The sequence below is a fragment of the Etheostoma cragini genome, chromosome 2 (assembly GCF_013103735.1).
Source record: "Etheostoma cragini isolate CJK2018 chromosome 2, CSU_Ecrag_1.0, whole genome shotgun sequence".
Classification (NCBI taxonomy): Eukaryota; Metazoa; Chordata; class Actinopteri; order Perciformes; family Percidae; genus Etheostoma; species Etheostoma cragini.
Window position 1 is genome coordinate 11,766,045 of NC_048408.1, and position 16,738 is coordinate 11,782,782.

A 16,738-nucleotide genomic window follows, 5' to 3' on the forward strand; every position below is an offset into this window, starting at 1 on the left:
CTTTGTGTTGCTGATTCCACTTGCGAATCAGTTTGGGTTTTTCTTGCAAGAACATTGAGTTTTAATACACATATCCAAGTCTAATAGAAATACTTAAAAATAGATTCTTGACCTTTAAAAGAAGCAAGGAACCCTAAGTGCCTGTGTATATTTGCTGTGCACCATGCTTATCTGGTTTTCCAAATGCTTTTGTGGACTAAAACGGCATGAGACTTTTTTTGTGATCAAATGTTTTTTTATTTTATTTTACAAATTAAGAAAAATCACAAACAAAACCCCGGCAAAACACTGGAACATAAGAACATGTTCCAGGGCCCAAACATACAGAGAGGAAAGACGGAAAGGGGGGTGGGGATATGAAAAGAATGCAACAGAAAGCGTGACGTAGAGACTCCCAAAACTGTTTAGTTGCATTTGATGGATGGAAGGTCCTAATGCTGATCTGTGAAGTCATAGGTTACCAAGGGTTTTGGGTAAACTTGCTTATGCAGAAAATTTAAACTTTCAATTAGCTGTTTGACAGTAAAAGTATGTCTGAGAGTACAATGCTTACAACGAAGCGTTTGCAATCTATTTAGTCTCTTCTTAAATGTCCTACAGTTGTCTTTGGCCCATTGCATTTGTTGTGCATGATGTGTTATTAAACAACACAGACTGGCATAATTGAACCAGTTGAAATTCAAGTGACACGTTTCACATATTGTACAGCAGCATTGTCAAAGAAAACGCACACACCTGTCGATGTTCTGAAGAGACAGGCGTGTGTAATGTCCCAACTGCTGCTGCTGCAGAAATATAGTAACCCACAGGCCTGTCTCAGTACCATTAGAGGTATGGAGGGAAGAGTTTAAGTATGTAGTTTAACAGGCTGTAATGGCAGAACATTAGCATTAGCAATTAGTGCACTTAAAGCCTTTTAGGTTGCGTTCTATCTCTAGCTGAACAGTATAGCACAATTAGACTTTTAAGCGCAGTAAAACTGGAGCTGGTGGAGCTTGAGTGGTGTTTGCAGGATGGTTCACCAGCAACTAGTTTCACAAAGTTAGACTAATAAAGTAGATCAAACTCTTGTTAAAGGCAACTGATTGGTCCATACACTTATTTTTAGCAGCTGCTGGCTAAAACATAGAGCTCATTTCCACTGTCTTTTGGTTCATGTCTTACTGCGTTCAGGAGTCTTTGTATGTCTCTAATTAACATGCAGTGGTGCCATATTGTCTCATTCATTTCTGTACTTCTCTAGATTTTGGCATGACACGGTGCCAAGACAAGTAAGACCTTTCTGAAGTCCAAATGCAATGGCTCATTTCATTCTTCATAACTAGCAACAGAAAAAGATACTGAAAGGAGCCAAGGAGCTGTATTAGATGAGATTTTTCAAAGAATAGACAGATGGCTTTGACAATAATGTCTCTATTGATGCCAGTCAGTGTCTAACAGGAAGAGTTTAACACTTATTATCACTCACATATTCACTACACCAGTTTTTCTTGCTGTGGCTTAGATAAAAGATTGATACCTCAACAACTGGCACCAAATGGTCGTATTCCGAGGGGTTGCGGGACTAATTCTTGACTGGCTTGGTGGCTGTGGAGACGCACATTGTCTCAGAATTGTGGCTTGTTTCCCAAAATGTCTATTTATTTTCAGAGACATTTGGAAGGTACTTGTTTCTTGTACTCTTACTGTGTTTGGATAAATGATGATGAGACCGCTGGTTTGGCCTTTGAATTTTTTCTCTTCCATTAGCCAGATTGACAGTGTCATTTTGGAGTAAACCTTTGAGACTGTTGTACTGGTGCATCCCTGTTTAATTGCCCCATGCTCTTGACGTTGTCTTGGCCTTCTGGATTGAAATAAAAAACAAATATAGATGTTTTTGTGTGTGCGCTTATTAATTGTGAAAGCTTGTATGACCCAAAGTGTCATTCTGGCCAACCAACTTAGGCTTATTACTAGCCGGTGACTGGCCTGTAAGTAAGCATTTTTAAAAATTAAGTAGAAGTAACAAAAGCTTAACTGTGATAACATGTTTAACAAAAACCCCTGTCCTCCAGGGCTTTTGTATTGGATTGCATTAGATGTCACTATGGTTCATAATATTGTGTCCAGCCCCTGTAGATGCAGAGGTTGGTGCTGGATGATGCAGACTGTCTCTCTTCTTCTTCATCTTGTTTTTTCTGTTATTTTCTCTCTGAAACCACATTAGTGTCTATTTTTGCATATTTGTTACCCCTTAAGCACTTTACCTACTTCTCTCCCCCACCTTTGCCTTTGTCATGCTCCAGTGATGTTGGGTCAGAAGGCCTCTGACATAAGCGTGACTCTACTCAGTTGGCATCTCCCCTCTACCCTCCCGCCCTTTCTTCCCCGGTCATCTTCTTAGTCCAGCCCTCAATGCCCCCTCTGTCTGGGCCCCATAGGCTGTAGGCCCTGGGTGGGCGAGTAGAGGGTGTCTTCCTGTGTCTCCCTGCATCTTACCCTTTGAGAAGACACTGGGACGCTTGGAGAAAAAAGGGGGGAGGGGGATAGAGAGGGGTTAGGGAGGACAGCTGCCATGCTAGGGGAGCCCCCACCATCCCAGTCCAGTATCGTCCCATGCCGTCCCATTCCCAACCCTGGGGCAGTGAACACTAGACTCCTACAAGCTGAAGCGGGCTCTGTGATTGTTGAGTGAGCTGAACGGTTCAGAATCTGTTGGTGTATTAAGGAAGACTAGAATGGATATATCCTGCAGCAATAAATGTACTGCAATTTGGCTTGGACCAGTTGGGAATTAACCATTGATTGAACACTGGCCGTAATGGAATATACAAAACAAAAACCAGGACTAGATGCCTCATCATGTCCTTGATGAGTCTGACAGGAGGTATGTATCGGTGGACAACTGCTTACTATTTGGCAAAGGTCATCTGGTCATATTGTTCCAGTGTGTTAGTGGCACTAGGAGAGTGGCTTCTATCATTTTGATATTCAGTGTCTTTACACATACTTCAAGAGACGTGTAGACTTAGACTTAGAATTATTCTGTTGGCGTAAGTTTCTGTTTGTTGCAAAATAAGGTGGAAATAGGTGCAGTCAATGTTTCTTTCTTTCACCACATTTATTCTCAGTGATCCACATTTAGGTTTCTGCTGGAGAACCGTAATTTCTTGGCCACATAAACAGGTTTCCATCAGGTCTGGCACAAGAGTGTGCATGCATAACATGTTCTCATAGTAAAAGCAATTCAGAGGGATTTAAAGGCAAGATGATTACTCCTGTATCCAACAAAAGTAAACCAAAGTGAAACAAATACTGAAACAAATGAGTCTCTATGAGTCAGTTTTTACATTCAGACCCAATCGCACATTAGGAAAAAACTGTGTTGCCTCACTAAAAGCGCCTGTTCTCCCACTCTACTGTCGGTCCTAATGCTCTTGCAAAAAAAAATAAAAAGAACACTTTAGGCTACAGTGCATATCACTAATACACTTAAAATCTGCCCACATTGGTTCAAAAATAGGGTGGGAGGTGGAGGAGAAATCTAATTACTGACCAGCTGCATGTAAACATGGATTTTACAGTAACTGGGTTATTGCGCTGCATGTAAATGTGTTCTCTGACTTCCTGCCTTTAATCTGATTTCTTCCATTTTCCTGATGTCTTGTTCATATAAGTGTAAGCATCTGGAAGCTAGTTAATGAAACACACCGCCTGCATCAGGTGAGAGTGGCTCTCTACATGTATGTAGATGGGTTGGCCTGTTCATCAGGTAAAAAAGAATTGTGTTATGCTATTTCTTACTTTGTTTTTTGTGGTATAAAACAGTGCAAGTTTGCATAATTGGGCATGAGGAAAGCTGTGTGAATGTCCACAGATGGAGGAGAGATGCTCAAGCTACCACACAGCTTGTCATCCCAGAACTACTACTGTCTGTAACCATGCTAATGTGGCAGTCCAGAAACAGGGGATCCAGATTCTCTCCAGGGCTGCTCCACTGCAGACCACTTCTTCTAACTTTGATTGACCCTTAGTATCCTGTCATCTGTGGATTTACAATTTGATTTTCATCTTATTTTCATTTCAATAGTTTAGACCTTTTTCTCAAATATTATGAGATGAATACATTTTGACTGTCTGGCTCCAGGAAGGAACATCTGTTGAAACCTCCTCTCTTCTGATATATTTTTAATTATTTCCTTGATGTACTAATTTTAGCCTATTACATCTTTTATACTTGTTTTTAGGACAGTTCATTTTATATATTTATCTTTTGTCTTGTTTTTGATTGCTATATTTATCTTTTCTTTGTAGTACTCTCTATGATAATGACTGGGGGAGAGTTATAATCAGTAAACATAATTCAATAATATAATATTTTGTTCTGCCACATGGCATTGTTTTGTCATTGATTACCTCCCACTTTGCAACACAGTTATACAACACAGACCTTATTTATTGATTGATTTCAATATCGATCAATCCAACACCAAAGATTCTTTTGTACTTTAAGATAATGTTTCCAAAATTGTTTCAGTTGTTCATTAACCACCGTTTGAATGAGACATAAGAATAATAGATAGATAGATAGATAGATAGATATTTATTGATCCCAACTAAATGGGAAATTACAGTGTTAAAGCAGCAAAATATCAGTCACACAGCATAGAATATAAATGAAATACTAGGATACATACATACGTATAATAATAATAATAATAATAATAATAATAATAATATGATAAAATCCAAGAACAAATATTTGAAATATGTACAAGTTGGGAATACAAAATGTGCAACTGCCTAACTAGTCAATTCAATGCAATTCAATTTTACCTATAGAATCAATTCATAACAAGAGTTATCTCGAGACACTTTACAGATAAAGTAGGTCTAGGCCACATTCAAGAATTTACAAGGACCCAACAGTTCTAGTAGTCTCCTCCAGAGCAAGAAACAGTGCAACAGTGGCAAGGAAAAACTTCCTTTTAGGCAGAAACCTCGGACAGACCCAGGCTCTTGGTAGGCGGTGTCTGACGGGCCGGTTGGGGTTAGAATAAGAGTGGCATTAGAATAAGAGTGGTAGTAGTCAAGTGAAAATAATATGTAAAAAAACTATTGTGCAATTGCACTTAGTGCAATATTGTGATGTCTCAGAGACATGGTAATGATAACAGTAATGGACAATCCTGTTTCCAACCTGTAGGGGGGCTGATGAGGAAAAATCCTTTGGTGCCTACTGCTGGTAGACAGGTGCTGGTTGACAAGCAAGTAGCTATTGCTAATGCTTGGTCTATAACGTTAGCTAATTCTTGGTGGGCAACATAAATATTACGACATTATTCAACACGTTCAGTTATTTTTAATATGATTGTTTTGATAATGGCTCACAACTCTGGGCTAGCCCACAAATTCATCAGTAACGTCAACTGTCTAGTTAGACAACTAATCTGATGGTAATTTAGCTAGCTAGCACATCCCTGTTTTCTGCCTCAGTCTACCTGCACTGCAATGCTTCAGTCGGAATGAGAGCTGACAACGGCCCCGGGGACCCATCCACAGTCAGCCCTCAGCCAGCTAGCAACCATCCACCATCATTACAGCACCGGCCTGGGGACACACCCACATTCAGCCCCCAGCCAACTAGCAGCCAGCCCGGTCAGCACTTAACTCCTGTGCTAAGGAAACTAAAAACAGTTTCCTGAACCGTAGTCAGAACCAAGGGGCTAAGCCTCTCCAATCTAAGCGTAGCTCCTATGGTGCCATTTTAATGCTACGAAGCCGTCATCTGCAGTTAGCATCCCATTCACTGCCATTCATTTTGGCGCCACTTTGACAGAGAAAAACTTCATATCTGAAGCGTTTCAAGACTCCATTTTTTTCCATTGTTTATTTCTAAAGAAACACGACAATGTATAAAATGCTCTATTACCTTGTACCTCACGTTATGGCTCCGTAGCAGATGTTTTTGTAAAAATAGGCTAAAGATTGTGTCATAACCACACAACTTACTGTTGCATAGTCACAAATGCACAAATCACCGCATTGGCCGGAGAAGCTTGCAGACAGTTTCGACTAACATCAGCTGTTTAATTACTAACTATAACTGGTATGTTAGTTAGCAGTAATTAGCCTATGTTGTCTCCTAACATATACCTTCGCTCTCCGTCTCTGATTGGGAATGATTTAGATTTCTCTTGGGAAAGCTACCAGAAGACTTTCAGACACGTTGTTCACGTCACATCTGCGTCGCCAAGCTCAGTTGGAGGCTGCGCAGTAATGCCTAGCTCTCACTGGAAAAGTGCTTCTAATAGACTTCACTGGTCTCCGTCCAGAACAATGGGATTTGTTGGTCCACTTCTTTAACCGTCCATGGTCAGAACACAGTTTTTTGCTTTTAAAATGAACTACTACTCAATGACTTGTTGAACAGTTTTGTTAAACAGGTCTCACTTGCCTCTGTCTTCAGCATGTACAAGTTTCCCAGTTGTCAACACTCTTACCCTGGGTGGGCCTGGTCTCGCTGTAACCTAAGCTCTTGGTCCTTCTGTTCCCTACAGGGTAACTTGACCCAAGAGTGCTTTGTCATTTACCAGAGAGAGAGAGAGAGAGAGAGAGAGAGAGAGAGAGAGAGAGAGAGAGAGAGAGAGAGAGAGAGATTCCTTATCCACACCCACTGTCTTTGTCCCACCAACACAACACAGACACATCAGTGTTGTTTTTTGCACATTCACTTTAGCTTTTACGGTTTAATTTGGTATTTAAGTGGCCCTGTCACAAAATATGTAGTTTGGACTATGTGGGTGTGTTTGGGATTTTTAGAATGCAGTCCCTTTGAACTGCAGTGTGTGTAACATGTAAGTGTGAATAGTGTTTTCCAATTAACTGTGTGTGCTATTTAATAGTTTGTGTTTTTGTCCATGTGACTCCTGTAGGTTTTTCTGCTTGCAGTTTAAAATCCAGGGACTATTTTAAGGTCTGTTTGTTTCTGCATCCTGTTTGTAGAAGGAAAGGTATGATGCTCATTATGCTGTCTCAGTCAGGGGCTTGGCCCACTAACAAAGGACACCCTGTCGATTGAGAAACAGCTAAAGGATTTTAAAAAACAAAACACTCACAGCATTGTTAATATGGTCAAAATCTTACACCAGACAACTACGAAGCTTTAGTTTGCATTCCTCCCTTTGTTGGTATCCTTCCTGATCTGTCTGATCTCGGTGGTGGTGGATGTACAGGATTTTGTTTATTTTTGTGTATATTCTTCTTTTTCTTCTTCATCTTCTTCCAAAGAAATCCATGTTCCAATGCATTAAAAACTCACCAATCTTTGTACACAGTCCCAGTGCAATGCCAAACTTAATTAGTGCAAGTTGTGTGCTAATTGTTCTGATGGTGTCGCTACAACAGCCATCTCAAATTCTAAACTTTACATACAACAAATCAACCGGACATGCTACAACATCGCATCTTACGTCAAACTGTGGCCCCTATAGAGAAGAAACTTTAATCTGCTTTAACCCAGTAGCAATTTTGAAGTCCACCCCTCTACTTTTTGCAAAAATTTGAAAACGTCTTAAACCACACTTTTCCCACAATTCAGTTTCAATTGACGCCACATTTGGGGAACTTAATCTTTAGAGAGACCTCCTCAAATATACCACCCAGATATGGGATATAGCAGATATTTAGCCCATAGTGCATACAACATTTTACTGCATACAGTAATGTAAACAAATTCTGCTATTAATTCTACTAAATTAATTACTAAACTAAATCTTTGATGTTGATAGAAATAATTCACAACAATCAAACATCGCTGTAGATCTGGTGTGAAAAATGTCAGAATATTACCTAAAAATTGGAATTTTTAAATTGTGTCCTCATCTTTCTTTAACACTTTGCAGTCAAAGCAATGTAGAGCAACTTTAAACGTCAGTTTGGCATTTATTGATCTTTGTGAAAATAAATTACAGGCATTTCTTTGTTGTCTTAACCAAGTACACATGTTCTCAAAATTTTCTAATGAGAAATACAAGTTTTGCAAGCAATAATGGAAGTGATTCATTGGATGGCTCTCTTATCTTCCAGCTAACGCTCAGACCAGTCTTACTTGTATTTTGTGGAGAGCTTATTTTAAGCCCTAAAACAAAAACATTCTGTCTAAGTGCCATGCCTCAGCAAAATCAAGAGTTTATGACCTTCTTGAGTCTTCATTTCAATGAATCACTCCTGGATATGTTCTCTAAATAAAACTACAAACACCATGAGGTGAAACACACAATCTAAAAACAGAACAGTGTTGATGTTGTGCCAAAATGAATCTGCTTCTGACTTTGTATTTATTTTTGAAGGCCTGAAAAGACTTCTTACTCTCACTGACCTTTCATCTTTTAAACAATAGCATCATGATAAGACTGCTATGCATGAAATGTGAACAAGTTCTGAAGCTGTATGCTTTGTTTTTTCACCCAGCTCATGAGTAAAATGGCTCTATATTTGGAATTATAGTGGCACAGGGGAAAGTTACAGTATAATTCAAAAATATGTAAATCAATATATTAGCGATAATTATCCCAAATAAGACGGGATGCAAGTGGTGTCCACTTGACCATCTCCCTAATGTCTTTTAGGGTGAATATTTAATAACCAAACTGTCCTATATCTTTGTGAGGGAAGTCATGAATCTCAGCTGCTTAAATCTTTTTTCCCCATCTGCTATACCTGAATTTAAACTTGTTTTGCGGTACCTTTTTCTCACAGACAACAAATCCCATTTAAAAGAAAATACCCATGCCGGTTTCTTTTTATAGATTTGGTTATTTGCCCCAGTTAGGGTGCTAGACTAAACTATGTGCCTGTTGTTCTGGTTATCCCAGACATATTTCTGGCTGCTGGCCTCTTCCCTCTGCAGCCAGGGCAGTGCAGCTGGTGGAGAATGCATACAGAGACACAAGCTATGCTAGGACACATTGGCTAAACTAGAAAAATAAAGCTTTTGACTGGCCTGTGGTCAGTTGGGAATGGAGCAGTCATTGTGAGAACACACCAGTAACCTCTGGCCTCATTTCTCTGCAGGCATGGAAGAAGCGGTGGTTTGTTCTTCGCAGTGGGCGTCTGACAGGCGACCCAGACGTGTTGGAGTACTACAAGAATGACCATGCTAAGAAGCCCATCCGTGTGATTGATCTCAACTTGTGTGAGCAGGTATGGCTTCTTATCACTGTCAGCCTGAGAACTGAAAAGGCATGTTCCACATTTCTGAATATATGATTCATTCTTAATTTAAATTAAGACCAATTTGAACTAATCCCAGTTAATGCACCCCATGTCATCATGGTGATGGGAACGTTTGCATTTAAAATTAATAACATTTAAGCCAATTTTTTCCCTAAGAAATAAATAAGTCAAACTTTTGAAAACCTGACAGATGGTGATGCTAATATTTGACAGTCCCCAACTTTGACTTTTAAGTGTTTTTGCAGAAAACTATGGCTCATATGTGTAACTTGAATGTAATTGTCAATGCAAAAGAAGACAAAATGTAATCAGATACCTTGTTTTTAAAGGCAACAGTCCAAAATGCAATGATATTCACTATCAAATAATGCAAAGAATGGGACTAAATTCTACCAACTAAGAAGCTGGAACTGGGGAATGTTTTTTACTTTTGCTTGAAAAATGACCTATAAGGTAAATCGCTTATCAAAATGGTTGCTTTTCTACAGATCAATAAATCAATCAGCAACCTAATTATTTCTGACAAACTACGTATCCAGTGATGTAGCTTTCTCTTTGACTGGCTAATATTTAGTCATCTCATTTTTCTTCACTGTTGTCATAATAATAAAGATGCATTTTTATTTGCTTCAGGTGGACGCTGGGCTGACGTTCAACAAGAAGGACTTGGAGCACAGCTTCATATTCGACATCAAAACCATTGACCGTGTCTTCTACCTGGTGGCTGACACAGAAGAAGAGATGAATAAGTGGGTTCGCTGCATCTGCGACATCTGTGGTTTCAACCCCACTGATGACGGTAAGGATTGAAATTAGATAATTAACCACACACGTCACTGGTTTGCTAAAATGATTAAATATCAGTAACATCATCTTAAACACTGCAGTCTACAACAAAGACATGCAGGGTGTGTTGTTGTTCAGACGGAGTGATGTCCATCCTCTGAAATCTGTCCACCGTTACAGCCAGCTGATATACTGGTACACGTTGACATATTTTACACTTTACCACTACGATAGTTACCAGCACTGTGTAATATGTAAAATATAATTTAATTCACCCGCTATTAAAAAATTTAATATTATTGACCACACTTGTCACTCTACAGCAATGATTGTTTATTTTACAGTACACTGTACAGTATTGATTTTGTCATGCACCAACACCTTCTATAATGTATTTAAATTGAGGAAAATCTGAATTCCTGTGTAGCAGTAGGCAAGTCTATCACCAGAATCAGACAAAACATTAGCTCACACGCTGATTACTTTACATTTGAAGGGTTTCTCTTTTGATGTCTCTGCCGTGCCTCTCACATACCTGCCTCTTTGTCTCTGAAGGAGTTGGCTGAACTAGCTGAATGTGCCAGAAAGCCTCTATTCAGCATAGTTCTCAGCCCAGATCTAATGATCCATGTGTTGATCCATGTGTTGTGTTGTGTCGAGTCTCACGTTACCCTTGTTCCCAATACTGTATAATCAAAGCCTTGTGTGCCTGTCTGTCTCACCACCCTTCTTTTCGTTCTTTCCCCTCTTATCTGCTTCTCCTTCTCTCTTGTTTGCAAACTTGTGTTCTCCTCTCTGTCTCTCTGTCTTTGAGCCTAATTGCAAGATTTGCTATTTGCATCCCAGTCTACTTTAGTTCCCCTTCCACAGCTTCCAAATGCTTTGTAAGCATTTAAGTGTAATTCCCTGTGACATATCACGCCACTAAGAGTCTTTTATGTGAAGAATGTACTTTTCGAACCTGGCTACTGAGTCACTGATTATGCTCCTCCGAGGTCATCTTTTCCACAGAATTGTGTCTATGTCTCCACCTCTGTGCTACCCTGATAACAGCATTCATGGCACCCATTCAACACAGTAATTAGAACTTAAAACCCTGATTTGCAAGCAAACAGCCCATTCAAGAAGAAACTGGTTCTAAAGACAAATATCCTTGCAGATAGTCTACCTCAAAATTCTTATCACAAAAGAATGTCCTTGGCTCTCCCTTTTGCGCTCATTTGCACTCCTCTGTGTGTGACACCCAACTCCCAGTCTTCTATCGTGTGTGGCCATGCTAGAGTGCTTCATGGCCAGATATTAGAGGAGAACAAATTAGGAGGGCAGGGGAACGAAGACTCTGAGAGACAGTGTAGGAGGTATAAATGGGTATGAGCAGAGGGGATTTTCCTTTTCCTGTATGAATCAGCACTTACAGCTTCAACAAACAAATGGGGGGAAAGGGGAAAAGGATAGCAGAAGAGGAGTGATGAGCAAATGATATATTATGAAGAGAGAAGTTGACTTTTAAAGGAAGACAAAGAGGGAACCTTGTGTAAGAGAAATGTCAGTTGTAGAAGAGAGTGGGAGGAGAACTGTGAGAAAGGACAAAGATATGGAATGAATACATAGATAGATTTCCAAAGCATACGCATCAGCCATCTTAGCTCTAAGTGGAGTGCAAAAATCAGCTCGAGCACAAGGGGTTTGAAAAGGATTCTGATATTTGTGTGACAAAGCAGAGACCTTGAGGAAATGCTGTCTTATAAGGAGTGTGTGGGATTCCATATTCAGACTGTTTTTGAACAAATTAAGCTTTTAAGTTGATATTATGCATGAATTTGTTGGACGTGAAAAGAAGAATTAAAAATTCTAACTCATGATAGTGTCTTTTTTGACAAGTATGCTTCAACTTGGTATTAGCTGTCAGTGCCAGTGTCACATGCATATCACACATGTCGCACATATATCATGTCCTTCCCCTCAAGCTGGACAGTGTGTTGTATTGGAAGAGGTTTTTTCCACTTAAGTAGGAAGTGAGGTTATAGATTCTTGTGGCTCGTTGGATCTTTTAAGAAGGGGAACCCGTGTTTAGCTGCAGACTAACGGCTTTGAGTTGGGTTTCAGCTATTCTAAAGAGATATCTGAGATCTGTCCTTGAGTTGTTGTTGTTGTTTGATCAGAGTGAGTTGACCGCCGCTCAGGTTCAGATATTATAGAGATATAAACTTGATGTAGTGTCAGTCTGGTGACTGTAGACTGTTATGCTGGAATTGGGTTGGTAGGAAACATCTTGGGTCCAAGTTTACTCACCCAGAGTTGACATTGGCAAACACAGCTTACTGTTTATTTTCTGCTTAATATCATCAGTCACCAACATCACATGCAATCAACGGGCATTACAGATCCAAAGTTGGAGCAAGCTAGACTTCCTTCGATGATTCAGTAGGACCCATAGGTTCACAAAACACAACAATGTGTTAATAATCTGTTACGCTGATAATAGGACCAATGCAAATGTAGACACTTAAGAAATAGTTTCATTAAAAAAATCTATGTCCACTGTATTTAATGAAATACATCCATCCAGAGGAATAAGTCCAGGTAAAGTGAATATTGGAACTGATGGATCCTTCAAACTAACATCAACCTGATGTTTTACATAAAGTGAATGTCTGGCTGGTGATAGTCTAATGTGTGCCTTATTCTGCCTTGATTCATTTCACCAAAGACACACTGTCTGAGCCTAATCGGCAATTTAATGACATCTGCTGAGCCTGATGTCCTCTTTTGTCATTAATTTAGTCACTTGATCATAGTCTAAACAATACTGTAACTCATTCATTATATGGCCTTTTGTTGTGTGAATGTCGAGGTTTCATTTCATAAGTGTATTAATTCTTCTGTTGGTGGAGGAGATCATTAATTTGGTGACAGTGGCCCACCTCATCTGTAGTCACCTGTGGAAAACATTTTATTGTATACAGTGTGATATACTTAAAGAGACAACAGATTAACCGAGAGAGAAGTTAACCCCTGCCTTCTCGTTTCTCTCCGGCAGAAGCAGCAAAAGCTGCTCACCAGTCAGCCATCGGGGGCCTGGTAGTGGACACCCCACCCCACCCAGCACTGGCTCATATTGTCGGCCCACCTGCAATGCTGTCCAGTGTGCCTCCTCCATACCAGCCGGTCAGAGTGCGTCACCTGGACTCTCAGTCCAGTTCAGATGAGCCCCAGGATTACCTATGGCTGGTCAACTGTGAGAGCAAAAAGCCTGAACCCAACAGGTGAGTTTGTTTGTTCCTGTTCCTTCATGTACAAGTCTCCGTATTCACTGTGCTGGAGTGCTACACTGTGACATAAGCTTCTCTCTCTAGATTTCTCCCAACCCATTTATTCTTTTTGTACATTTCATCTGTACTGCCACTCTTGTTCCTTGTCTTTGCTGTGTGGCGTCGTGTAGCTCAGTGCAGCTTCACTCTCCACTGGAGGGAGACCAGGAGTATTTGCTTCTGGAGGAGTGTGAGAGCAAGACTCTTCCTCCCCAGGCTAGTCTGTAAGTGGCCAGCTGCAACTGCCTGCCTGTGTGGAGTGCTACGCTTGTATTAAAAAGAAAAAACTAGACAGATCAACAGTGACACCCAAACACTTCATACACTATGCTGTAGATTAAACTGGTTTCTGTTGATAACCTTTAACGTTTTGGTGTGTTTGTTTTGTAACTACCCCTCCTTGTAGTTTAGAACAGACTGGGTTGTGCTTACCTAACATTATATTGATTTTGTCATTGCCTTTATTTACCAAATATCTACCAAGTCTTTCACTCGACCTGGAAAAGATATGCTAAAATAATAATTCATTACATTTAGCATAACATATAGCTTTATCATAGACACTTCGGGGGAGAAGACTACTCTCTAACACCACAAATGTGTAGCACCCACCTGTGTGATGTATGGCAACCCTATGACGCCAGACACTCACCACACATCAGGTGCCAAAGATTAGTGATTTATTTTCTGTGTATAACTTTATCTTCCTAACAATGACTTCCAGACATTGTGTAGAGGCTTACCATAGCTGAATGGATTTCTTAACTTCCCTAAATTGTGGATATTCAATCATCTGGTGTGTATATGTATTGTCTTCTTAGAGCCCATGCTGAGTGTTCCAAGTCTACCTCGTCAGAGACAGACCTGAATGACAACGTCCCCTCTCACCGCACGCCCACATCCGCCGGCTCAGCTAAACACACCTCACACAACGGATTCTTCCCACAGTACCCAGCGCCTGCCTCCGCCTCTTCCATCTACGACTCGCCTCCATCACACGGCGCCTCGCTCTCCACTGATGGCGGCCTTTACCACCTCCCTCGAAGTTACTCCCAGGACACTGTGCTGCTCCCAAAGTCAGCCTCTTCCCCTCCTGCCCATCCAGACAGCGGGGATGGCTCTGAGCTCTATGTCTTCAACACACCGTCACGGAAGCCCTCAATGGAGTCACAGATGCGTAACCTTTCCATCAGTTATGATATCCCACCTACACCTGGCGCAAACTGTACCTACCAGGTTCCCCGCACTTTGTCAGTGTCGACAGGGGTAGGAGGCTCAGAGGGTGGGGGAGATGTAGTACCCCCTCCCAGACCACCCAAGCCTTTGCTCAGTTCCACCTCAGGACCTCCACCACCCCCTGCTGAGCGCTCACCTACGGACACCTATTGCGTGCCTCGCTCAGCATCAGAGACGGATGGAAACTACTGTGTGCCTACTAGTGCTGGGAATAAGGCTTTACGCAGCAACACTATTGGCACTGGGGACTGTTCACGCCTCCGCAAAGGTTTGTGCTTGAAGACTGCAGATATTTTTCTGCAGATGTTTGTAGGATCTTGAAGATTGAGAGTCATGGCATTTAGGGAACTTGATGATGGTTTGTGCAAGTCCAATCACAAATATTGACTATGATACACATTTTTAACATTTGAAAAAAATATATATAAATATACGTGTGTGTGTGTGTGTGTGTGTGTGTGTGTGTGTGTGTGTGTGTGTGTGCGTGCGTGCGTGTCCTCACCTGTGGACCATTTTGTGGCATTAGTTACATATACTGTACTACACCGTCACTAACCTTGGGAGCATAGGTGTTGTCCTCTAAATCTGACACACAAGACACCATACATGTAATGTACGCATTATCTGTTGAAGTAAGGATTTTACATGTCCATGTGATAAACTAATCACGTCACTGTGGAAGATTCTACAAAAATCTGACACATCAGAGCCTGAGACAATATTCCGTGTACACATGACGCGCCTTTTATAATAACAGTTTGGTAAAATTAGAAAATAAAGCAAATCTTTTAATAAAATATTACATTCACAGCAGTGATTTTAAATCAATACTAAACATCCTGTCCAGGAAGGCTACAAATAGATAGAACACAACTTTCTCTCTGGATTAGGTATGGGCTCAACATAATGTGTTCTTCCACTTACTCCTCCCTCTTGTGGTGACCAATGTCATGACAGAAGTATTAGTGGCAAGATGCGTGTTTACAAAAACCAAAGAGAGTCTAAAGTTTTTGGTGAAACTCCATAGCCAGTCTTATCTGTGCTAAACACTTGTAAAGGCTGTCAAACTGTTATTGCATAAAATGTGAATATCGAAGGTTCATCAGTTCACATTGAGTGTAGTCGAGGCTGTAAATATTTCTCCTAGCATGCGACTGGGTTGAAGGATTAATTTTTGCTCTGAATCATGATGAACAATAAGTAGACCAAGGTGTGCAGAGGTGTTAGGGATACCAAAATGAAAATACACTTCAAGGAAGTATTGAATAAGTAAATTATTTGCACTGTGCAGAGCACAGGATTTGATCTGACCCTGTAATTTTGCTTCTTCGAAGGCAGTTACAGTATTTCAAAGGAAATACATTTCCTATTGTAATTTTTTCCCCTCATGGTCTTCCCCCACTTTGTCTCCTTCAGCTGACACTCTCATTTGCCTTACAAGGTCTTCCTAGCACTGCTGTGGTTCTTGTGGTGCACTGTGGTGCACTTGCTAATGCTAATGTATTAGCAAGTGCACCAGCGCCTAATGAGAATGCAAAAAACTATAGTAATGCGCTACACAGTAGACATTACATACTGTATAGCTCTATCCCCCTGAATAAAATACTCTGCAGATTCATGAAAACATCCAGTATTTGAGTAAGTCCTGTGTTGTGTGTATTGTTCAAATTATGCTATAGCATGAATGGGCTTGAAAGCCTTGCTAAGAGAATTATGTGCAGTTCACTTTATTTACTGATAAAACCATTGGGTTTTAAATGTCTAATCTGAAATGATGCTGTGTATTAAAATTGTATGTATATTTGGTAATTTCATTTATTGTTTGTTTTGTGCAGATTTTGGATCCCAGGACTGCTATGACATTCCTAGATCATTCCCCTCTGAGAAAACCTGCTCCTTTGACTTCAATGAAAGCTTCAACAGCTACTTTGTAAGTGTTGCTCCAAGTGTCAGTGGTTTGTAAATATGTATGTTATGTAGAACACTGGTGGGCTTTCAAGTAGTGACTGACTCCTTGTGCTGTGCCTATGAATGTTTTTAAAAACCTTGTGCACTGAGAAAAGGCACATTTTCTGCTCACAATAAAGTTCAGACTCAGTTCTCAGTTGTTCCTACAAAAGTCAGTACCCACTGCAAACGCTGCGTTCCCATCTCTGTCCCACAACCGAGATTCGCATCATGGAGTA

At 40.5% G+C, this 16,738-nt stretch overlaps 1 protein-coding gene and 1 long non-coding RNA gene across 12 annotated transcripts in view; both read left to right on the forward strand.

Annotated features, from left to right (window-relative positions):
• Positions 1-16,738, forward strand: part of gab1 (GRB2-associated binding protein 1) — a 51,843-nt gene that overhangs the window by 25,952 nt on the left and 9,153 nt on the right. For 8 of the 11 annotated variants that reach the window (XM_034899322.1, XM_034899401.1, XM_034899332.1 and 5 more), the window contains 6 exons: positions 9,058-9,186; positions 9,853-10,018; positions 13,046-13,271; positions 13,448-13,540; positions 14,138-14,820; positions 16,388-16,482. In XM_034899322.1, the coding sequence (XP_034755213.1) occupies positions 9,058-9,186; positions 9,853-10,018; positions 13,046-13,271; positions 13,448-13,540; positions 14,138-14,820; positions 16,388-16,482 (1,392 nt within the window). Of the gene's footprint in view, positions 1-2,611; positions 2,870-9,057; positions 9,187-9,852; positions 10,019-13,045; positions 13,272-13,447; positions 13,541-14,137; positions 14,821-16,387; positions 16,483-16,738 lie in introns of those variants that run through there. The other 3 variants (XM_034899342.1, XM_034899369.1, XM_034899384.1) reach the window with 2 other exon arrangements.
• On the forward strand, positions 15,086-15,839 carry LOC117961039. The gene is made up of 2 exons (XR_004660290.1): positions 15,086-15,636; positions 15,700-15,839. It is a non-coding gene; the product is annotated as an uncharacterized LOC117961039 (long non-coding RNA).